Raw genomic sequence first — 25,073 nt, forward strand, 5'->3', positions numbered from 1 at the left:
ACACATGCAGCAATATGGACAAATCTCAAAAGCGTTATGCTGAAGGGAAAGAGCCAGGTGCACAACAGTACAAAAGACCTGGGATACAGAAACGGGAACATGGCGGCTTCGAGAGCAACACTGACTCTGAGGGCAAGAGGAGTCTTCTTATGTCGGGGAATAACAATATAGAACAGACATCTTGTCTCTAGCACTAGTTACAAGGATGGAAAAACTGTCTGAATTCATAAAATGATTCTCCGAAACTACTGTATCAATGAACAAAAATGTTTGAAATTCTATTCACTTTAAAGTTAATTTTATGTATATGTGCATATGCCTGTACCAGATTTTATATATATATATATATATATATATATATATATATATATATATATATATATATCACATGTGAGCAAATGCCCACAAAGGCATCAGACTCCAGGGAACATTAGTTAGAGGCAGTGACGAGCCAACATGTGGTGCTAGGAAGCAAATTCAGGTACTCTGCAGGAGCACTAAGTATATACAGTCACTGAACCATTTTTCCAGGCCCACTTCCAAATTTTAAACAAGCAAACTACCATGGAGTTTGGGGTCATAGAGTGAAGGGTCATACTCATAGAGTGAGTGGTCAGTGGGTAAAGGTAAAATGCTTGTCCCACAAAAATGAGAACCTGAGGTCAATCCCCAGGACCCACTACAAAAGCCAGGCATGGTAGTAGCATACAATTGCAATGCCAGCACTGGCAAGGCAGAAACAGAGGAGGAAGACTTGTGAGATCTACAGGCCAGTGAGTCTAAGAAAGTCAGTAACCTCTCAGTTCAGTGACAGGTCCTGCCTCAAAAATCAAGATGGAGAGAGAGATGAAAGGGGGCCTCTGACATTAGTACTTAACTGATGCATGTGCACACACCAAGACAGAAACATGTGCATAAACACACACACACACACACACACACATACCTTTTCTGACTTTTTAATTTTTGTTTAATCTGTATAGTTCTTATGCTTGCATATGTCTGTGCATATGTCTGGTGCTATCAGAGTTCAGAAGCAGGCATCAGATTGTCTGAGGAGTTGCAGACTATTGAGACCTGCCATGTGGGTGCTGCAGATTGAAATTGATCCTATGGAAGCACAGCCCGTACCTTTCCTGTGCTCCACCCCTCTACCTACAATGTTATTGAAATTTAAAAAGATAACTTAAAAAGTTTGTAAGTGACCAAATAAATAAGAAGGCATTTCTGACCCTGAACAGGTTAAAGCACTTCAGAAAGGAAGTGTGAGCCATTGTGGGGGCAGCCTGTGTGATGGTGTACACTGTGTATTCTGAAGGATGGCCTGAAGGATCCATCTGCCGTAAGGTCTGACACTGGGATTCATTCACTGGGGAGTGCCCCAGAACAAAGCCACTCCTTGAAGCCACTAATGCCTGGCACGGGTCTGTCTTACCCAGCTCCTGTTACTTTTCCAAGCTTTACAACAGCTCATCTTTTCAACTCTATCCAAGCCAACACTCAACAATAACAAACAAACAAACAAACAAACAAACAAAAACATCCTTAGCACACACTTGGGAATGAGAATCCTTCTAACTCATTAATCAAAAGAAGGATTGAAATAATGATTAGGCTCTACAAAGTGAATGGCCCAAACCCAGAAAACAAATCTGCACGGCCATTGCATGACTGCAAAAAGATCAAAACCTCTGATGGAAGCCAAACTGGGGCGGAGCAAATGGAGTCTCAGCTATGTCAATGGTCCACTCATGGCAGCCCCATGAGATCCAGTACATGAGATAGAAAGGAGCCATGGCATAAAGGTTACTTGAAAAGCAGTCCTCATAGGAGCACTACCTTCTCTTCTCAATGGGATCAGTACTGGCCGCACCTACGGTGCCCCAGGCTCCGTGAAGTCCCAACGCAGGGAACTGTGCTGGAACTGAGGTGTTAAAGGGAACGCCCACTGCCAGCCGCTTTCTCTCTACTCACACAGCCTTGGAAAGGCAAAAGATGGCAATATTCCTTCAATCCCAGCACGAGGGAGGCAGAAGCTGGTCGACCTCTGTGACTTTGGGGCCACCTTGACCTACACAGTGAGTTCCAGGATAGGGATACATAAGTAGACCTGCGAAGGTCTTCAGGGTACAGGATGGATGGAGATTCTTCATAGATAGTAGTGCAGTTTCAACTCACCCACAGAACATTATGAGCACCCACAATGGAAGGAGAAAATATGCAGGAACAGCCTTTCACTGGGTGCTACATAAGCCAAAGGTTATTCTTTTGGTGTTTCAAAGTTTGAATGCTCAGATTCACTACTGAGGAAGCAAAGTTTCCATAGAATCAAAATGTTACTGTTTTAGAGGTCTGAGAAATGGCTCCATGGTTAGGATGACATCCTGCTCTTCCAGAGGAACCAAGTTTGATTCCCAGCAACATTTTAGGGCAACTTACAACTGCCTGTCACTCCAGCTCCAGGGGAACCGGTGCCCTCTGCTGGACACCACAAACATGTGCACTCACATGCATATATGCACAACCACACAGACAGATGCACACATAATTTAAATGTTTTTTAAAACTCATAGAAAAGAGAATTTTTACTGTTTTAAGTGTAATGTCAAATATGTGAGTTCCTATTTTTCACAATATACCAACAAGTAAGCTCTTATTTTTTTTCATTAACTCTTGTAGTTGATGTATAAAACAATACTGACAATTTATCAGAATGTGGTATAGATAGCTATTTCTAAAGCAGACAGCACAGACAGAACAGAAGGAATCTGATTCTTGCCTCTGTTTCATCTAAGCTTAAAGACAGAATGATGCTTTAACTTCTCCCATTGACTAATTTTCCAAAATCTAAACACACACACACACACACACACACACACACATACAAATGCACAAACACATACACACAAACACATACAAAGATATACACATGCACACATACACCACACACAAACACACACACATACAGACACAGACACACATACACACACCACACACACACACAAACACAGACATACATACACATACACACATACACAGACACACATACACACATACAGACACACATGCACACACACCACATACATACACAGACAAACAGACACAGACACACATACACACACACACCACATACAGACAGACACAAACACAGACACACACAGACGCACACTTTTTCTTAAGTGGAATCCCATATAACTCAGCTGGTCCTCATACTCATGTAGCCTGTAAGTTTGAATTTCTGATCCTCCTGACTCCCTCAGAGAGTGACCCATCACACCCAGGCCCTAAGATGCTGGAACTGAAACTAACAGCTTCAGGCATACTACACAAGTACTCACTCTACTGAGCTATATCCCCAGCACTCCAACTCCTCTATTTTATTTTTCCACCAGTGAGCAAGGATAGGCACACACCAGGCAGTAGACACTACAGGCAGAACTCAGCACTGCTGTCCTTTCCTAGAAAAGCCACTCTCCACACTGTGGATTGGCCCTGCTTGAAAAGGAAAATTAGAAATCATCTGCATATGGAGGCCTGCTACCGGCTTAGACATCTGGCCACATCCACAATCCCTGAAGAGCCATGCTTAGTCACTAGGGCAAGAAGGCACCCCAATTTGTTCCTTTCCTGGAGAGTCTGGAAGAAAATGTCCAATATTCAAACCTACAGGGCATCTCCACGGAGCCAGCAGAGAGCTTTGAGTAAACATTAAGCGAAGACTAATAAACGGCTCTACACAGCTTGCTCTGCAGCTCCCAGTCCTGCCAGGGACTCTCCCCCCCACCTGCCATGGGCATGCAGAACGGGGCAGGAAGGGATCTGCAGCACAGGCTGGCATCTCTGGACCTTGAGGTCACAGCTACACAGTCAGAAAACAGGCTTTTACAAAGTCCTCAGAACCACAGATGGGGCCCTGGACTCATTTGACAGACTCTAAACTGTAGTGTTCTTAAAGAAATAGCATGACTTTTTTTTTTCTTTTTAGTTTTCAATGCAATTACACAATACAAAATTTGAATACATGTCATTAAATCCCAACATGAGAGAGTAAGTCGAACCAAGTAAATGAACCCCAACAACTGCTCAGTGCTTGTCTAAGCATCAGGGTTTATTCGGAGCTCTAATAACTCATTAGAATTCTCAAACAAGTCTAAGATCGTCTTCTTTTATACACAAAAGGACTGAAGGCCAGAGAGGTTAAGCAAATTGCCTAAGCTCACACAATTCATAAAGGACAGAGCTGTCACTTAAGCCCCTGCACCCTGCATCCAGAATTGTGTTACCAAACAGAGGTAACCTGTCTTGCTGGCCCAAGCCCAACAAGTTCCCTGTATGCTCTGAGAGGACTGGAGACAAGGGCCCTAGACGGACAGAAGAAGAAAAAAATCTAAGTAATTTAATGGCTAAAATTCGTGTAAGAAAGGGGAAGACATACTTTCAGGAGCATGGAGGCTGGAGAATACAAAACTGCATTTTATGTACACACACATACACCCAATAACCTCAAAACAGAAACACATCCATTTATTCATTCATTAGTTGCTTGCTGGGGGGCCATTGTGTGACAGGAAGCAGGCATCCATACATCAGCTTCATCAAACATAAGCAGAAATTCTCAAAACATAAATGGAAGGTGTGGAGGGGAATGTGGAGTTATTCCAAAATGTGAGGCTAATTTATCGTATATCTCTTTTACCAAGATTTTCACATCTGTTAAGAAGAAAACAACAATACAAAGGATGCCAGTGAAGCCAGCATTCTGAGTGGAGAAATACATGTTCATAGGCCGAAGTCACAGAAGAAAATGATTGCAGACATCAGAAAAGGAAGCAGTAGTTTGAAATAACACCAGAGAACTCACGTGTAGGCTAACGTTGCACTGAAGTGTTTCTTAATGTAAGTCTCCAAAACGGGATTAAAATGCTGAAATTTCCTATCCGCAATTAGTCCAATGATAAAGACCTATCAACATAACCAAAACATTCTCGTGAGTGGGACTGGGAAAACCCTTCTGGAACCTTCCTCTGTGATGAGGAAATGAGCTGGAAATGGTCCAGGCTGAGGCCATTCCAGGATTTATACCACCCCCCCACCCTAGCAAGGGTATTAACATAACTATAGTTTCACATTCAAAGTATATTTGCACTCCCCCAGGCTTCCTTTTTGATTGACTCTCCAGAAAAGCTTTCAAGGTGACCGGGCTGGGTCCCTTCCCCCTTCAAAGGCTGCAGCATGAAAGAACACCTCACTGCTCTGAGGGGATGAAAGGGAGGTCCCCTTACCAGTGCATCAAACACCAAGGTATCAAACGTCTCACTCTCAGAGTTCTCCATCATGATGTTGAAGAGGGCATCCAAGGTGTCCTGCAGGAACTGCAAAGACACAGAGGTCACTGAACTGTCCCTCTACCCTACCTCCCCCAGCCTAGCACAGCCTTGGCCTCTGGCAAGATTCGACTTTGTCCAGGAATAGTGCTACGAACCTGTAATCCCAGCACTGGGGAGGCTTGGGCAGGACACCTGTCTGAGCTATAAAGAAGTCCCAGACCCACCTGAGCTACAGAGTAAGATCCTGTCTCAATAAATGTATGAATTAAGTAATTAAGCTAGTAATTTCTAATAGGTGATTGAAGCAAAATCCCACATGACTGAATGCCAGACAAAAGGAGGTCACCTTGGTCCAACCGGAAGAAGGCTAGAGCTGGGAGACGTCCTTTAACACCCACTCCGCTCAGAGACCCTTCTCGAGTGTCTTCCATATTTTCATAAGGACACATCAGACACATTTTTCCCAACCAAGTGTAAGAGGCCATGAGTAATGAGCAGAAGTCAAAGAGCATCATTTCAGCTGAGAAAGAAGACCTTCTACCAGAAAGAAGAAAATGGGAGACAGTGTATGCCTGCGGTTAAGGAACATAGCAGGGTGGTGGAAAGAAAGCACGCAACATCAGCAACAGCTACACGGTTCCGTCAGTAGACTGAAACGCACCGAGGAAATGGCCATACAGGAAAACAAAGCATCACTCATTTCATTAGACTCCAGAGACCTGTCACACAGATCCCACACTCTAAAGAGGGCGGAAGACGGACTGGATTTTACTGAGCTCGTGAGACCCGCAGTGGAAGGGATGTCTGAGGGTGAGAGGGGAAAGCATGTGATGCAATAGTGGCCATGAAGGAACAAAGTACAAATGCCTCATCCTTGCTCAGTAGGGACACACACCTGAAACCACAAAGGTGCCTACACCCCACCCACTGTAAAGGCCATCACAGTTCCGTGTGGAAGAGGATGCAGAAAAAAAAAAAATGGGAGCTTTAGTGCACTCACTGCTGGGGGAAATATAAAATAGTACAGAGATTTGGGAGAGTAACTCGAGAGTAACTTTGAGAATAATTCCTTAAACACCTAAATCTATACCAACCCTCTAACCCAACCGAAGCATTCCTGGATACATAGCCCATGTGATGCTCACATGAAGGCAGCCGAAAGAACGGAAGCAGCACTGTTCACTGATGAAAGAAAAGTAAATGAAACGATGGGTGAGCAACATGAATGCATTCTGTCTGTCCCCATCTATCCTCTCATGGGGCCATCACTCAGCCATGTGGGGACAGGGGACAAGACATTCCTAGGGAAGCAACAGAATGGATACTCTGTCCACTAACCAAACACAGGAAAAGAAACTAGACTCTGGGTGCCAGAGGCTCTGGGACTTGACTGCTGATAGGTTTGAACTTCTTTTGTGGGTTGAGAAACTGTTCTTAGATCATACTGGAGACTGCACAACTCTATAAATATATTAAAACTATTGAACTTGAACAGAGTTAAAGAAGAAATTTTATGGTATGTAAGTTATGTCTCAAAAAACAGGGGGAAAAAAAACTGTTTTTCAAAAGTAAGTGGGTGAAGTGGCCACAGGCAGAATATCAAAGGAGTGGCTGCATCAGATGTTGGGTCCAGATTTTGAGATGCTCAGCCTACACAAGAGCACACAGAGGCCCTGGTAGACAACACAAGGACTCCCATATGCCTTTGGAAGAGTGAGGACACAAGCCACAGGAACCTGTTCCCAAACTAGTGCCAGCTCCAACTACCCACCGGTGCTTCATGCTTGAAAACCAGAATATCTGGCACCAGAGCCAGGAATCCACACTGTGCTACCCAACCTCTACTATACAGAGAAAATGGGTCACACAACTAGCAAAAGATAACTACTGTTGACATCAAGAACTGGAGTCTGGACATGATAAGATCTTTCTCAACTCTGACGGTTTGGGTCTGTACAACCTTGTTACACTGCCCATAGTTTTCACATTGTAAATCTTTGCAAAGGTCAAAACTTCATGCCATCTGCTAACAGCCCAGTGTCCCTGACAGCAGGCTTTCTGGGTAGCAAGCTCATCACGGTTCATGCAAGGCAGGCAGCCCAGAGTCAGAACTGGAGAGAGCAGAGCCTCCCACTCTGGACATAGTACCTGGTAGTCAGACAAACATCTGGAAGGGTCCCCACATATAGCCAAAGGCCTGATGCTCAGATACCCTTTCCCTTACTCTCTGAGCTCCCAAGTTAAGAATCGGGCAGCCATCATCATTCTCCATCTTCATGTAAACCCATTTCTCCCACTATGTGTACAAATTTCTTTCTCAATCCATCAGGCAACTGCTGTCCCTCCTCTACCAGCTATGAAAACACACAAGGGAGCCATGGAATAAATGGAATATACCCCCACCATCTATCAATGTCTCTAAATAAAGAAGAAAGAGACCACACAGCTTGAGTCGATGACCATCAAGACTGCATGGTTTAGAGAAGTCAGTTCATCTCTCCAGGAACGAGCTAGAATACAGCGGCCAGAGAAGGAACAGATGGAGCACACCAGATAAGGCAAGGTTAGGTCGGCCCAGCCCAGCCAGGAGAACCAGTGATCACTGGAAGAAGGGAGAGATAGGAAAAGCACTTCAATGGGGGAACATTCAGATCTGATACATTAGCTATAGAGAATAGAGACGAGGACAAGGTGATTCTAGATTTCTTTTCATGGTATAACATCAAGTCAACAGCAGTACCATGAATGCATGACACTGGGACTTCAAAAGGAATTTCAAGACAGTGTTTCATTAAACACACCTCTTTTAAACTACATTCATGTATCCACCCAGTTCCCATTTGAACTGGGGATTTACAACCCAAGGGAGTCTAAAAAGCAATTAATGTCCAGGCCATTGGTACAAGAGCAGGACTGAAGAGATGATTAAAATTTTAAGATTAGCGAGAACGTGTTTGAGCGGTTACACAACGAAGTGCAGGGAAGTAGTGCAAGCAGATGAGTCCACGCTGAAGTTAAGCACATTGCTGGTTAATTAAGGCCATTTTCAGTAATTAATTTTCCAGAGATAAGGCAGTCCCTTACTGCATGCTCCTCTCACAGAGGGTGAAGAATGGAAGAGGCAATGTGCCGACTAAGCAGTAGAGAAATGATCTATAAGACATCATAGGCCACTGGCCAGCTTGGTGTCCCCTGGCCCAGAGGGATCAGCCTGACAATGACGATATTTCCATTTGCGCAAGAGAATGTCATTCAAGCACCTTATATGGAACATGGGAGAAGAGCCCAAGGCAGGAGGGGGTGGAGGAGGCGGTATGCTAGAAGGACAAACTATTAGAAAACATAAGGGACAGAACCTGATGCTTACAGGAGTTCATATCACTGCTCTGACTGAGGGCTCCCAGGTCAGGACACTGAACAGGTAGCCATAACTACACAGTACAGAGAGTGCCTGTGAGATGCTAAGCCACAGATCATACAACTATATCATACCCCATCACAGTGAAACAAGGAATGAGGGGTTAAAAAGATATTAAGAGACAGAGATCAAAAAGCTTCCGAGTGAAAGTGTCTTCCAGATGGGACTGCTCTCACAAATACACAGCAGCTGTGGTTGTCTGCACAAGACCTGTACAAGATCAAACCAGATGAGCCTCTCCCACTCAGTGAGGCACTAGGAACAGTTAATTGCTCCTCATGGAGAGTCTGTTTTCTTGAAGGACGTAGCTTCCGATGCTCTGGTGAATGGGCTTCACAAGTTGGAATTTATGGGCTCTTAATTTTGTTTGTCAATAAGGACATGAAGTTGGAAAGGAAAGTACAGAGGTGTGGGGGTGAACCTGAGAGGAGTTGAGGAGAGGAGAGGAAGGGAAGGAGGGAGTGAAGATAATCAAAATGTATTGTATAAAATTCTCCAATAATGAAGATATTAAGAACAAATGGATACCAAAGCAAACAACTCTAATTAGTAGCTAACATTCTCCTGAGTCGAAATGTGAGGCTAGGCCATGAGTTCAGTGTCACATAGGAAATGACCAGGTCCACCCCTTGGTGCTCATAATAGTCTACCATGCCCAAAGCTGGCTACCCTGGTCACATCTGAGTCAGTTGAAGAATCATGAGTCAGTAGCTAGGATGGTGACAATGACCACGGTAAGTATGAAAAAACCCAGTACAAACAGGACAGCCCATGGGATAAAATTACATCACCATGTCCCAGGAAACCCTAAGAACATAGAGAAGGCAGTGACTGACATGACCATTGAGCATTGTGAACACAGCATTGAGGATTCACCAAAAGAGAAAACAGCACCCAGGAGCACATGGGTTCACACTTCCAAGTTAAGCCGCTCAGCCCTTCCAAAAAGAATCCAGCAGCACTGTGCACACACAGACTTGTGTCTTTGTTAAGCAATTATAACCAGAGTTTTGCCCTCCCCCACAGTCAGTAGGTAATAACAGGAACAAAGCTCAAGACCAAGCCTCCCGTCACAGCCCATGTTACCTTCACCACCTCGCCGCCATCCACTTTCATCAACTGTCTCAAGTTCTGCTGCAGAAGGTTGGTGTTGGATCTCCACTTCAACAGCCCGAGGAGGTCCACTGCAAACAGAACAGCAGAATCAGCTCCCCCTTAACAGCAAGGACTTAGTCTCAAATTCATGCAGTTTATGGGGTTCTCTTCGAACCTCAGAAGAAAACTCAACCCGCTTTCAAAAGGTTCGCTTGTGAAATACTTCATTACTGAGTGCTAACATCCGTATTAGCAGAACAGTCGAATTCACAATTTCCAGCAGTGTTTACCATGAAATGATTTCCGTGTAGAAGCTTTCAACATCCACTTGGGAACCAAATGGGCAGGCGGTGAGTCCCACCTATTAGAGGCAGCGGCTAACCCCTGGAACAGAGCTGCCAAGCCCTTATCCCCCATGTGGCTCTTCCTGCTCATGAACAAATCTCTATTTATCTAAATAAAATAAAACAAATTTAAGTCCTGAAACTATACACTAGATAATCTGTGGAACCACAAAGACTATGGAGGACTGAGAACCCTCTTTGAGCAGCTGCCTGCTGCCCTCTTTGCAGGTTATGGGTCTTAGCAGAAAAATCCAGAATGATAGAATATACTAGCTTTCAAATATCCAAAGGAAGAGGGATGTATCTGTAGGGTGTGTGTGAGTGTGTGTGTGTGTGTGTGTGTGTGTGTACGGGTGCATGTACAAGTGCCCAACCTCAAGTATTTATTCCTCCATTACCGTTCTGCATGCCACTTTTTAAGACAAGATCTCCCACTGAATCTGGAGTTTGACTCAATTCAATGGGCTGGGCACCTGCCTCTCCCCACCCACTCCCAAGTGCTAGGGTTACAGTCATGTGATGCTGCTACTTGCTTTCATGTGTGTGCTAAGGACCCACACTCATAGCCTCATGCTTACAGAGCAGACAATCTACAGACAGAGCCATCCTTTCAGGCTTCCGGGGATTTGGGTTTGTTTTTTTTTTTTTCTTTGTTTTGTTTTTTCTTTTCTTTTCTTAAGCTTGAAAGATTTTGCTTAAGACATTAAGATGTTCTTTAAGGTGGGAAGACAGAATCTCAGCCCTGCCTCGGAAAGCCCACGCCCCCATACTTTCTCCCCTCAGTTATATTTCTATGCCATTACTTGCAAAAAAAAAAAAAAAAAAAAAAATGCAACTGGCAAACCGCATCTAATCGACTGCTTATGGGTAGCAAGAGGGAGCTACAGAAGAGACTACAAGCACTGAAATCAACAAATAAACAATAAATAAATAAAGCCAAAGCTCCCATTAACACTAAAAGCAAGCATATAATTTTGGATCTAGGTAAGAATTCAGTAAACAGACGTGCATTCTAATTTCAGAATCAGACCACACTAAAGCCACCTACACCCCATACAAATTTCCATGTGTTTCACATCACCTTGGGCATCCCTGATAACTAGAAGAGTAAACCAGAGGGGGGTGCGGCACTCAGCACCCACATACAGTGTGGATTATGTAAAGCCAGCTGAGTCACACCGTAACTACAGAACACTGGGCAGGGAGTTTCCCTCGTCTCCTTGTCTGAACAGCGGGTACAATGCTGCATAATTTGCAGGGCAGCTAAAAGAATCCAACAATACATGTAGGCAAGCTTACTGCATCAGGGAACAAAAAAGCAACCAGCAGCCGTCCTTCAGATATGAAAGGAGCTAGGAATTTTGGGCAGAAGTTGACGTGTTGTGATTCTACTGAAAGTTAAGTAACAAAAAAGAATGCATCTTGATCTGATACTCCTTTTCCAATGATTGGGGGAATCTCCATCTCACAAGTGATCGATGTCTCTTTAATGGAGACCAGTGCATCATCTAAGCCCCATTCATTCCAACTTGGTGTCATGTATCAGGTGACTGGACTGAGCTTGCTCTCTATCCTGTAACTTTCAAATTTTAGTTATTTACTTATTCTTGGGAGGGTGTTATTTTGTTGTTATTTGAGTTTTTCTTTTCATTTTTTTGGGGGGTGGGGATTTTTTGTTGTTTGTTTGTTTTTGTTTGAAACAGGGCTCAGTAGAGAGGTCAGGTACAGTAGCCTGGAGCCCACTGCAGAACCCAGATTGTATTTGAAGTTGTAAATTCTCCTGCCTCAGCAACCACATCCCATCCCACCTGACAAAAACTGAAATTATAACGTTTGTACTGCCCATCTGTGCTCTGTACTGTAAATATGAGGAAAAAAAGTTCAGATGAGAAAATTAATAAATCACCTCACTGGGGGTGCTTAAGGAAATAGCTTGTCCCTCCCTCACAGGGCTACCCAGTCAGGAAAGGTCTCTGTTCCCAGGGACTTAACGCAGCTGGATTCATAATTAATCTTTGTTTCATGATTTCCTTCCCTCTCATTATACAGTAAGCTAATTGAGACTAGGGATCATATCTTACAGTTCTTTTCCTATCCCCTAGCAGCCCACACAGCGCTGAGGACAGAGATCTTTAATACAAACCTTGATGAATAATTCAGCCCCTGCTTTTTTCCCTAAGTAATGGAACTTTGTGAGAACAAATTATGGTTTCAGGAAAATGATTCCCTCAGAGGAGAATTTGAGATGCCACACTCAGGTGCCAACTAGGGCACCCCCATCTTATATACTCCTAGCATGGCACAATCCCAAAAAGGGGTATCAATGCTGGCATGAAATGAAAGCCAGATTCCTCCTTCTGTTCAGTGAGCAGCATCACTTTGGAATTTCCTTGTTGCTTGGCAACAGCTGCTGCAGAGACCAGGGCTCTCTCCCTGGGTACCAGGGAGGGAATCACCCTGCAGATGGTGAGATTCAAGGAGCTGTAAGGTGAAAAAGGAATCCACACACCACCCTTGGAGGTTCCCTGCCACCACCCCCCATTCTCAGATATACAGTTTTAAAAAGAGACTGTGGATGAGACCTATTTTAAAAGGAAATTATGACCAAATATCAGACAACAACTAGCAACGCATCTGGAACATTGACCCACATATAAGACAGTAGCTTCCTCCACAGTGAGAAGTGACACAGAGCAGACAGACCTCAGCACCTGCTGAGACACTAAGGCACCATCCATGGGACCAATGACCCAGCCAGGGACACCATTCTTAGCCTGCCCTGAATGAGGCACAAACACTAGTTCATGTATCCCAGTTTGAGGACAGGCTGATAATCTCATTCCTAGTACTGGGATATTCTTTGCACAGGCCAGTCAGTAGCTGGAGCCCACACAGCTGACTCATGTCCCTGAGCACCAAGCTCCTGCACAATCCTCCCTTCCCTGCCCCCATCCACTTACACAAATCCAGTCCTCTGGGAGGTGTGGGGGTTGGGGGAGGCATTTGCTGGTAGGGATTACCACAGGCAGCAAGTAAGCACCCTTCAGAAATGATTCAGAGAAACCCATGATGATTTGGCAACCAAGAAGTGTCCAAACAGTACCAAAGCATGGGTATTCACATGGGTAAAGCTGGGAATGAGAGCTAGAAGCATCAGGTGGAGAAAGTTTGACAGACATCTGACCCAAGGCTGGCATGCCTAAGCCTTCAGGACGGCAGCATTTCTCCCTTCCAGAGTCCTGTCTTTCAAAGGACGGGTTCCTTCCATGCTAGGTTAATCCAGTGCAAGCCCAAAAGATGTCTGCTCCTCAGCAAATCTCAAACTCCAGTCATGACTGACAGGCAACACAGAGATGTGATTCCCGATAATGACGGACATTAATAATCACAACTCATATCAGGCAGTTAAGAGGGACAAAAAATTGGATTTTCAAGCTCCATTTCAAGAGAGCAGAAAGTCTCTGCACAGCTGTGACACGGCCACATTAAGGGGATGCGGTTTTTAAATGAAGGATTTGTGCAGAGAGCCTCTGCCTCCCCCAGACAGAGTCACGGCAACGGTACTGGTGTGCTCTGAATAAGAAGTATTTCCACTGGACTGCCATGACTCTGTGGAGGCTGCAAGCAGTGGGAAATGAACTCAGCCAGCCTAGGGACATGAAGCATCAGCTGATGAGTGACCTGCCACGTTAGGCTGAGCTTAGTGTAGGAGAGCCAGCGAGGAGGTCTTATCTCACACTGTAAGCAGGGGGTCTAAAAATGTCACGCCAACCAACTTCTCCAAGAAAGATAACTGGGAATTATTTCAAGGAGAATCAAGACAGGGGAAGACACATAAGAGGGAGTGCCTCACATCTGATGGTGTATATACTAGCCAGAAAGCTCTGGAAGTAGGCATTAGTCACCTGTATCAACAACAGCTGGGTTGGAAGCGCCTTTACTCAAGGTCATTTCCAGGGTTAAATTAGAGCCAAGCTTCAACTCCATTTCTCTGATCTGATTTCAAATCTTGTACACTTTCCTTGATGCCTCGTTTCCTTCTTGTGGCTAGGAAGCATCTTGAAGAGGAAGTCAAGAGCTGGCAAACTGGGTGAGTGCTTATGGTGCTTGCCAACAAGCGTGACGAAGTGAGTTCAATCCCCACAATCCACAGAGAGAAAGGAAAGAAGCCAATGTGTCCTCTGACTGCCCTCACATACACAGCAAATAAACACATTTAAAAAGAAAAAAAATGAGCCCTTTCATTGTTTAATCTCCCTGCTAAGTTAATCCTCAGACCAAAATAGAAGTGTGAATTTTAAACTCTGACAGATGCCACTTCCTCTTCCCAGGCACATCGATATCTATGTGGGTCCTTATCAAAGGACAGAGTGGATGACGTCCATGCACCCACAGTAAACTCCTCCACTCAACAAGCAGCCAAAAGGGATGTGAGAGGGAGGAATTCTAAAGCTTACCGTTCTGGGTCAGTTTTGTGGAACACACCAACGTGGAGATCTGGAAAGAATCTTTGCTGATGGTGCAGCTTCCAAGACTCTGCATCCCTTTGCCTGTGGCTGAGTGGCCCTTTTCTTCCAACTCCCCCTTGGTACTAGGGAGGCTTAAATATGTGGCAGCATCTTCCAGCTTTTTGGCTTCAGCCTGTGGGTTTGATCACATGTTCTTTCAAACAGCCTTCACTGAGGCCACACTCCAGGTTCTGGATGCTTTCTTTCTCTGACTTCTTTTAAGCCCCACACTCCTTTCTATGTTGTGTTCTACATAAAGTACATGTGTGTGCTTTAATGATCTTCCCCCTTTCTGTGGATTAATTCCCATCCCCGGCCTTCATATACAACACGGAATGTGCTATCGCCTGTCATCTCCTCTCATTAGGAACAGCAGAAGGGCTGGTCATCATAACTGCTCATTTACATAATTAAATGCAGCTCCATGCTACAGAGCAGCTCTGTCCTCCGGTGAGAAATGTCAACTGTGATGTTCATCTTGATCACAGGCTTGATTGAAGTGAGAAGTTCTGGGAGTTTGGTAAAGCACACCTCTAAGTGTGTCCACAACAGAGAATTAACTGAGGGAAAAGTCACCTCCTGGAGCCAGACTGGGGACGCTGATGAGATGAGAAAGACACTACTCTCACAACCATCTTCTCAACCTGCTTCCTGGCCACCCAGATCTAAGCTGCTCATCACGCCCTATCCACCATGAAGAACTGAAAACCCTGACTTTGGTATCAGGCCACCCCCTGCCTCCCTTTAGTTGGTTTAGGGGTACTTAAGTCAAAAGCTAACAGCTCAACTCAGGTGAAGACTTCAGGGGGGGCTGATCTAATCAGGGCTCCCAGGGTCCATAGGACAATGTACACACCTTGTAGACAATAAGGTCATGTTCCCCGTCTCTCAGGGTGGTCCCATCGTATCTCATCAGCTTCACAAAGGCCAAAGCGAAGATCTTCTCAGATTTATCCTTGGCTGCAAAGAAAACCAACAATCACTCTCAACAACAGTAAGGACAAAGGGACATTAGCACATGCTACAGAGACACCTATGTGAACACGACCGCCAACCTGCACAGGTGATGCCAATGCAGGATGGAGAAATGAACCCCACAGTCACCAAAGGAAAGATTCGTATCAGAAGGATCTACTGCCCTCAAACTAGTTCAAAGTCTCAGGGAAGAAGAGACCTTGACACATGAGAACTGACTCCATGATAAAGCCAGGAAGGTTCTGCAGAAGAATGTGAAGGAAAGCTCAATGTTACAATTTCAATGTAAGTATAAAGAACCCAAGTGAACATGGTTTGGTTTGAACAGGAACAGAGTGACTAGGATAGGAATGGGGTAATAAACTTAAGACTTGGGAAAGGGCCAGTGCAGGGAGGAAAACTACCTAGCAATACAGAAACCACAGGGTCCTAGTGCAAGCACTATGGGAGCAAGAAGACCCCCATGAGAAGTTATAGGGCCTTTAGCAAGAAAGTCCAACAGCCAGGCCTGCATATTGGGTTCCTGCTTTCCCTTCTTTCAAGCTTCTGCACAGCGTCTAAAACAGTCTGCCTGCTCACATATGTTACCAGCATCTGATGGGTTTTTCTTTATGGTATTCAACACTGGCACGTATATTGGGTTGGGGGATTTGTTATGTTACTGCTAGTGTCTGTATATTAAGCCCTGGAATCTAAGGGTCTATGAGTATGTATGTGAGTCTGTGTGTGGGTGTACATGTGTATGTGTGTATGTATATACTGTATATACATGCATGTATATGTGTGACACTGTGTGTAAAGTACATACATGTAAAAAATATATAGATAGATAGATTTATGTGTACCTGTATATCCAAGTATGTATATATATATATATGTGTGTGTGTGTGTGTGTGTGTGTGTGTGTGTTTGTGTATGTATATGCATGTATACACTTTTATGTGTGTACATGGGTATATACATGTATGAATGCATTGTGCATATGTACATATCTGTATTTGTAGATGTTTATATGTACATATACATGTATGTATGTATAGTGGTATATATGACTGTATGTATATAAATATTTATCTATGTGTGTATAGGTGTGTATATGTGTGCATGAGTATATACATGTGAATGTGTATATGTCTGTGTGTATGCCATTTTAAAGCACATGAAATAAAGCCTGAAAAACAAATACTAGGACTAGTAAGGGAAAGGACCAACAAACAGGTAAGCTCCTTTACATCACATGGGAAGCAAAACCTGGAGGCTTGTACAGGAGGAAAGGATGGTCAGAACAAGTGGATCTGAGAAAGGTCATGCCACCCACAATATCAATGCTCAATAGCAATGAGAACCCAGTGTGGCTGGTGAGTGATGAGTGAGAGCCATAGACCAGCAGGGACAGGTAAAGTAAGGTCACAAAGAAGAGCCAAGACTGAAGAGATGATTTCCACAAGCTCTCACCTAAATATGGCGACTAGACACAGAGGTGCAGTATGGCACATAGACACTGTGGTGCAGAACCAGAAAATGTATCGAGAGTGCGTATTTAAAAATCTGTCAGAAAGGAAAGGACAGAGGTAAGACATGGAAGGAGCATCCCTCCATCCTCCTTCAGATGAGGGGCTCAAAATATTCACCACGTAACTTCAACGTCCAAGAAGGCATATCTTATGCATTTTGATAGTTGCACTGCCTTATATAAAATAGAGGCTCAGTAAATTCTGGCTAACTTGATGAAGGACAATCAACCAAAAATAAATAAATAAATAAAGACAGAGAAACAGAACAGATGTGCCCTATTAATCTAAAACAAAGCTTTATGAAGAGCAGCAAAAACTGTAAGGGACATCGGTATCAAGTGATAAGGACCCCCTCCTGCTAAGCTTGAGCCCCAGGGGAGCAGCAAACTCAAGATATGCATGTGATGGCAATTATCAGCCAACAGCTTCTTCTGAACTACTAACTGGTGCTAAAAGGGGCATCATTCATTCCTACCACTGCATCTTCAACCCTGAAGGAAGGGTCACTGTCCACCATATGCTTGCTAAGAACCTCCACCAAAGTAGATGGATTATTCTAGCACAAACACACAGAGTCCTGTAAACTATATAGCAGGAACCCACGCTTTCTAGAAGAGTAGACAGAGCTACCCCACCCAGACAAGCCTGCTCCAATCCATAAAGACTCAGCTTTCAGCTAGACCATGAAGACTTATGTGTGACACATGAACTGATGTGTCTACATGGCCTACAAGTTGCCATGTACCAAGCTACTCCAACATAGATCATGAAGAGACATCCCATCGTTTCTTTTAATCCAGGCACTTCTCTAAAGGGGAAAGCTGCTTGTGTGTTGCTAGTGAGCAGCAAAGGTTGACAATGTGTGCTGAATGCTTTCTTCCTCAGACCCGGGGTATATGCCCAGCTGTAGCAGCCCCTATGGTTGCCCTCAGTAGCTGGCAAGCAAGATCTCAGGAGCATCACTTTTACAATGCTCAACATGCCTTCAGAACCACATAAGCTGTGGCCTTGGAGACTTCATTAATTATGCTAATGTGTCTTGGCATGTCGGGTGATAGCATCTTGTCTGTAATGAGTACTTGAAACTGACGAGAAAAACAAGGATTTGGGAAATTAGAATGCTAGAGATCTTCCTCTGCCCTAGTGTAATTCATTAATTAAGGGGAATGAGTTTGTTAAGAAAGTGGCTCCAGAGTAATTCTGACGCAGACCTCTTTGGAGTTTACATCTCCTACCAACTATGCTTCCTCCACAGAACCCACAGCCTCTTACCAGCCTTGGAATTATCTGTGTCCAGGAAGTCAAGCCTGCTCTACAGATGATCTTTCCACCTTTTCGAGAGTGCCTAAGCTCCTGCTGTCCTCTCAGCAGAGCGCTGGCCTACATCTTGACCACACCTGGGCTGTTGCACCTATGCAGGTCACACCTGCTGAAGACAGACCAATGGATGGCATTTCTGTCCTACATAAAGATCAGAGGGACTTGTAGAACAGAGACTACAGCTAATTGCCTCCTTGTCTGGCCCTCATCTGAGGCACACTATAATAGAGCTCAACTTTCTCACAGATCCCATCTGGCTATAAGTACCCAACTCAATGTCACATGTTTCAGTAAATGGAGGACAGGAAGTAATTGTATCATCCTTCTGTGATAGCTTGGTGTTTAGCATGGGGCTATATCTTTAACAGACTCTTAATTCAACCAATGTGATGGAACCAGTTTCAGTAATCAGAGATCAATTCTTTCAAAAGGGAGAAAATGTGGAGGCATGTTCCTCCTTCTAGGTGTGGTATGAAGGGCAAGGTTGCACCAATGCCTACGAGAGTTCCAGCTAAGCTCCAACAAATACAAAGAGGGTTCAAATTCTCGATTCTAAGAGATAACACTAAGACACAATTTTCCAAACGGTTTGCTGTGTTTCACTGACTTTCCTAATGGACTGGCGTGTGGTGAGTCACAGAAGAAATATGGCTGGAAAGATAGCTCACAGTCAAGCTTCTGCAGGAGCTGAGCTTAGTCACAGCACCTACAAAGGCAGCTTACAACAGCATGCAACTCCAGCCCCAGGGGACCTGACGTCGGAGGCTGCCTCCACTGACACTGCGCTCTCGTCCACAAACCCACACTCAGACACACACTCAGTCACACAAGTAAAAATCAAATCTTTAAAGACAAGGAAGAGGAGCAAAGAACAGGTGCACTCCCCATCCCAGAAGGAAGCAGAAGATGACTTTCCCTGAGACCTGTTCCATGATGTTCTCTAGGGGCAAGTTCAGGTGAAAGAAATGGCCAAGGAGCTACGACATCACTGTAAATGACAGCCATACCCTACAGCAATTCAGAGCGGGTGCTGCCGGCTAAGCTTTTCCCTTGAAAACAAACACTGATAGCATGGCCCATTACTCACAGTCCTGCGAGGATCTATGGCGGAAGGTAAATCGAAGGTGACTCCGGTTCACGTCCTCAATGGGGATGGCCACCTTGAAGAATCAAAGCGGGATGTATGAGTACCTATCCCAACATCTTCCAGCAAGAAGTGCTTAATGCAGCCTAGTTATCAGCACCAGGATAAACGTTCAGGCACCAGAGGAATGAAAACACCGTCTATTTTATGCATATATGATTTCTGCCAAAGGCAAAATGTCTTTTGAAAATTTAAACAAGATAATATTGTGAAGGACATCAACCCAAATATGCTAGACAGCCAGATATTTTTTTGCGTTAACACTCAGATGCACACTGCTCGGATTCTATTTTTGAAAGTCGTTGTCTTCATTGGAGCCGCTACATAGAGGCATCTACATTCTCGGCAGCTGCAGCAAGGAAGCTTTCCTGTTACATTACAGCCAAAGATCAAGGCCTCACGTGTATGGCCTGTAAACCAAGGCTGCCCCTGATGCTCATGTCAACATCTATGGCTTTACGTTCTGCAACTGAGGTTCTTAGGGTAGGGGCTGGGGTGGTGGTTACCCATGACAGTGGGGTACCATGTGAGCTGCAACATGAAAGCATTGTGACAATGTCACCAAAAGCAGGCCCAGTTCTCACCGATAACCTCCACACACCGACATCCTCCTCCTTTCTATGTGGTGGAGGCAGCAGACCACACCCACACCAGACTCAGGGAGAGAGAAGCAAGAGCTATCTTGAAGATGTGCCAGTTCCTCTCCATCCAAGGCCACTCTTTCCATTTGAGGAAGATTAGGGTAAATGTATTAGAGGAATTACTAGGGTGGGTCCTTGACAACCCTGAGCAACTTTGCTTTGCGTGGTGTGAGAGAGGATTTCACAATCAGGCACCCCCAGGATGAAATGACCATGAAAATGCAATACCTTAAGGGTCTCAAACCAGCGAGGCTGCTTCACTTGGTAATAAATCACCGATTTGTACTCAGAGATTGCCTCATCGCCAGCACCAGGGAAAATCACGTGCTTTAGGAAAAGACATAGACGAAGAGTTCATGTTAGGAATGCTGAGGTTGCTCAGTGGTTAAGGCTCTTGATGCCAAGCCTGACAACCAGAGTTTAATCCCAGGACATGAATGGTAGAGGTGGAGAACTGATTCCTGTATGTGTGGGCATGTACACACACACACACACACACACACACATGCACACAAAATGAGTAATTTTTTAATTTAGTTTTTAAAAGTGTTAACATTAGATATCACAGTGTCTGTTTCTACATATTCCTGTTGCACCCACCAAAGGAGAAAAGGAAGACATCAGGTTGCCAATAAACCACTATATTTGGTCCCCAGAATGAAGGGACAGGTCAGTCTACACAATAGCCTCAGACCCTTGGAGGTACAGACAAGTATGAAACATGGGGCAAACCTTGACTGCCACTTCTCCCGTCCCCTCCCCAACTCACTTCACATGACAATCTGAGAACACCTGCCCGATTTACTCAGCAGGCCTAAGAGCAAAGGTTGTCCACCAAACAGGAGCAGCAAGATCCATTCGCTAGCCATGAGGACTGCCTGTCAAACTCCAGTATACCTGAAGGCTTATAGAAATACAAGTGACACCACACAAGGCCAGACAGGGAGAAATGACGTAAGCCCTGCTACACACAGCTGAGCTCAGGTACTAGCCCAGCAATTGCTGTCTAGTCCAGTGGTACCTAGAGGGAAAACCACTCTGCTCATCAAAGGGAACCACAGCCCCTGGGCCACTCCGGCGGATTCTGCTGGCTGCTCTGGCCATAAAGAGGAGGTATTGGTCACTTTCCGAGAGATAAGACAGATGATTTACCTCATTCTCTGACTCTGACCAAATAGTGTTATTGCTCAGATTCCATTCCCTCATCTCTCAAATCCTGAAAGTAATGGTCTCTGGCCTATGTCTGCGGGATTACAGCAAGAAATAAGGCCCCTTTAGAAGTCTGAGAGAGAAATGTGGTCGAAATCTACAGGGATCCCCTGAGACAGGCTGATAGCCTGAATCCCCAGGGCACAATGGCAAGCAGAGGAAACGGAGGTGAGCAGCAACACACATCCCAACATATGAGATAACACAGCCAGTCAAAAACACCTCCGTTCCTGCAGCAGAGCCAAGGTGGACATAGTTGAACTTGAACTCTACAGCCAAGATGCAGCAAAAGAGATACCTCCAATCGCTTCCCGTCTTCATCATAGACAGACACCGTCACCTCCACATTCTTCGCAGTTGTTTTACTGCCTTTATCAAAATCCCCTTGAACTAATGTCACATAGATATCATTTCGAACATCACCTGGGGGGAAATTATATCTTTAATAGCAATCCATCATTCATAGCGTGACTGAGAATTTAGCCAAATTGTCAGAAGCACTTAGAAATACTGCATTATGTGGTTCTGAAATATTTCCTATAAAACAGTCTGGGCTTCTAAGGCATGGCAAAACCTATTTGCATCAACTTCATCTCTGCACCTCTGTGAGGTACTCAGATTGGCCCCAGTGCCATTAATAAAGTTATAAGGACCTAGACCCTTTGTAGCATCCCATGGTCAATAGAGACCCTAGTAAGCTTCGCATGGAATAGCACTGTGTCCTCAGAAGCCAGCACACGCAAGCAAAAGAGAACTAGCATTCCTAAGAGATGCTAACATTCCTAAGAGATGCTAGTTCTCCTCTGCTTCCTTTGAACTGTCTGAATGCAAGCCTTGAACTGAAAGCCTACTAAGAAGGAGAACCACATGCCAGGGACTAGGGAAGGGCACTGGGAAGTTTCTGTGTGGTTCTTCTCTTCTAGCAAACAGCTGTGGAGGATCAAGTGGGAAGAAGAAAGCAGAGCTACACAACTGTAAGAAGCAAAGAGAGGGGCCGGAGAGATGGCTCAGTGGTTAAGAGCACTGACTGTTCTTTCCAGAGGTTCTGAGTTCAAATCCCAGCACCCATATGGTGGCTCACAACCATCTGTAATGGAATCTCATGATCTCTTCTAGTGTGTCTGAAGATAGCGACAGTGTACTCATATAAATAAATCTTTTTTTTAAAAGAGAGAGAGTTCTGCAAGGGGCAGAGGTAGGTTTTTGTTTTGTTTTTATTTAGGATCTCACTCGTAACCCAAGTTGCCCCCCCCAATTCACAGCAATCCTGCCTCAGCCTTCCAGGTGCCGGGATATCAAGGGTGTGCCACCACATAGACCTCATATGTTTTAGTATAAAGTGGACCTTTAATGGTGATGAGGGCAGAGTAGAACAAATGAACTAAGAGCATCTTTCCATTTAGAATGCATGATCTGGGAAAGCCGCACGATTCCTTAGCTTCGTGATGGAGAGGAGGCATTATTACTGTGCTAACGAGTTCTCAGGCTTCCTGGCCCCACCCTCACCGGATCCAGCTCTGCACAGAAAAGCAGAAAAGTGAGTGGGACCCCAGTTGTGCTTAAGGATGAAAACTTAAAGAAAAAAGCCTTTTCTTGCTTTCTTGTTTTTTTATTGTGCTTTTTTAAAAAATTGCTCTATTTTGGCTTTTAATGGATCCAACTATTAAATTAAAGTTGCATTTAAAAGTCATTATTGTAATGGTCCCAGTGGGTTACTCCGACAGCCATGGTAGCTGCTCAAGAGGGAAAGCACAGCTGCCAAGGCAGATACTCCCCACAAGGGAGGTCACAAAGATTTGAGCATGAGGCCAGGGCTGCAGAAAGCAAGATTTCTCACCTAAGACCTACCACTGATCAGCTGTGAGACCTCAGAGGATAAGTCCCTTCACAGCCTGGGCCAAGACACCACCCAACAGCTTTATTGGTTTGTAACACCTCAATTGTATGTTTCTTAGTTGGAAAATTCTATCAAAACATAAAATCCATAATCTCTGCCTGTATGCATATGTGCACACAGCTGTATGTGCAGCTGTGGAGGCCAGAGGATAACCTCTATTGTAAAATACAGCAATCCACCTTGTACTTCAGGACAGTCTCTCACTGGCCGAGACCTCAGCAATTCAACAGGCTGGTTAGCCTATAAGCTTCAGGGATCTGCCTCTCTCCAAACCCACTCCATGTAAGCACATGCCACCATGCCAGCATTTTTAGGAGGGTTCTGGGCATTTAAAACTCTGGTCCTTGTGAGCATCTTACCCACAGAGTTATCCCCGTAGCCCTCAAAAATCATATTTTATTTTATTTGAGGGATATATATAAGTCTACTAAAAACCTCAGCAGGAAGAGAAATAACACGGGCTATCAGGCCTCAAGGGGATGAAGCACCACAGCCTCGCACCTACATTCACTGTTCCTGCAGAGATATGTCTCTGTGCAATCATAGAAGAAGAAAAAGATGACACCATTTGCAGTGGATAAACCCTATTGAAGGGTACCACATATACTTTCAGCAAAGGCTAGGCACATTTGAGATAGATATTAGTTGCTAAAAGACGTTGAGGTTTTTGTCTTTTATTGTCTATTGTAATGCTTAAGTATGGGCCCTCATGACCTGGATGGAGTCTGCAATGAGACACTGTGACCCTGCTCAAGTGAGTTCTGACTGGTGAATAAAGATGCTGACCTGGAGTCTGCAATGAGACCCTGTGACCCTGCTCAAGTGAGTTCTGATTGGTGAATAAAGATGCTGACAGCCAATAAGTGGGCAGAAGAGAGAAAAAAAGAGGCTTAAGTTTGGCAGGGACAGAGGAGGGCCATGGGGAATAAGAATGTTCAAGAGAAGAAGCCGCCATGAGTTAAGGGTCACGAGAGTGACAATGAGGGCCGCCCAACTGGAGCTAAGAGCAGCCTAGACAGAACACAGTAAATATACATAACAACTCGGGGCTAGCGATGGGAATATAGATCCTAACAGCCTGGAGGGTAGACAGCTGCCCAGCTATTATGCTGCTTAAGGCTTATTAAACATAAAAGGGCTGAGTATGCCTTCCATCCAGGAATTTAAGTACCAAAGGCACGGTAGAAACCCCAGGCCAGGATTTAAATAATTCTACTACAAGGAGATGTGACTGGGTGCTACCATCTTTCCAGATCCATGAATACTATGGCTTCTCCTCTGCCTGGGTCCTTCAAAACGGATCCAGAGTAGTATGAGTCATGAGCATGTAGAAGGATCAACAGGAGTTGGTAGTACAGGCTCTCCAACTATGCAAAGATGCATGCCTCCACAAAGCAGGTATGAAGGAATAATGCAGAGGGGCCACTGAACTAAATATAGGAGCATGACAGAAGAACTCCAACACTGTGCACTTGGTGCCATTGGCTGGCCAGTGCTTACTCAGGCAACAGAGACCAAGGGTAATTCATTCCAGCTTGAATCCCTCCCTACCAGCCACGACCGGAACCATGGTCAGCACCATGGGGTCTCCGAAAGCTAATCATGGGGTAACTAAAGAACTCTATGATCCCATGTTCGAAGAAGAACTTTGCAAGCTTATCAAGAACAAAGGAAAGTCCAT

The 25,073-nt window shown here is 44.7% G+C and overlaps 1 protein-coding gene across 1 annotated transcript in view; it reads right to left on the reverse strand.

Moving 5' to 3' along the window:
- DOCK1 (dedicator of cytokinesis 1) overlaps positions 1–25,073 on the reverse strand; it is a 475,815-nt gene that overhangs the window by 359,715 nt on the left and 91,027 nt on the right. The window contains exons 14-21 of the mRNA XM_080912399.1: positions 21,794–21,918; positions 20,515–20,613; positions 19,589–19,661; positions 15,549–15,652; positions 14,642–14,825; positions 9,832–9,929; positions 5,283–5,372; positions 4,862–4,962 (exon numbers count right to left, since the gene is read on the reverse strand). Of these exons, the coding sequence (XP_080768525.1) occupies positions 4,862–4,962; positions 5,283–5,372; positions 9,832–9,929; positions 14,642–14,825; positions 15,549–15,652; positions 19,589–19,661; positions 20,515–20,613; positions 21,794–21,918 (874 nt within the window). The remainder of the gene's footprint in view (positions 1–4,861; positions 4,963–5,282; positions 5,373–9,831; positions 9,930–14,641; positions 14,826–15,548; positions 15,653–19,588; positions 19,662–20,514; positions 20,614–21,793; positions 21,919–25,073) is intronic.

This window comes from Micromys minutus (genome assembly GCF_963924665.1).
Source record: "Micromys minutus genome assembly, chromosome: 2".
Taxonomy (NCBI): Eukaryota; Metazoa; Chordata; class Mammalia; order Rodentia; family Muridae; genus Micromys; species Micromys minutus.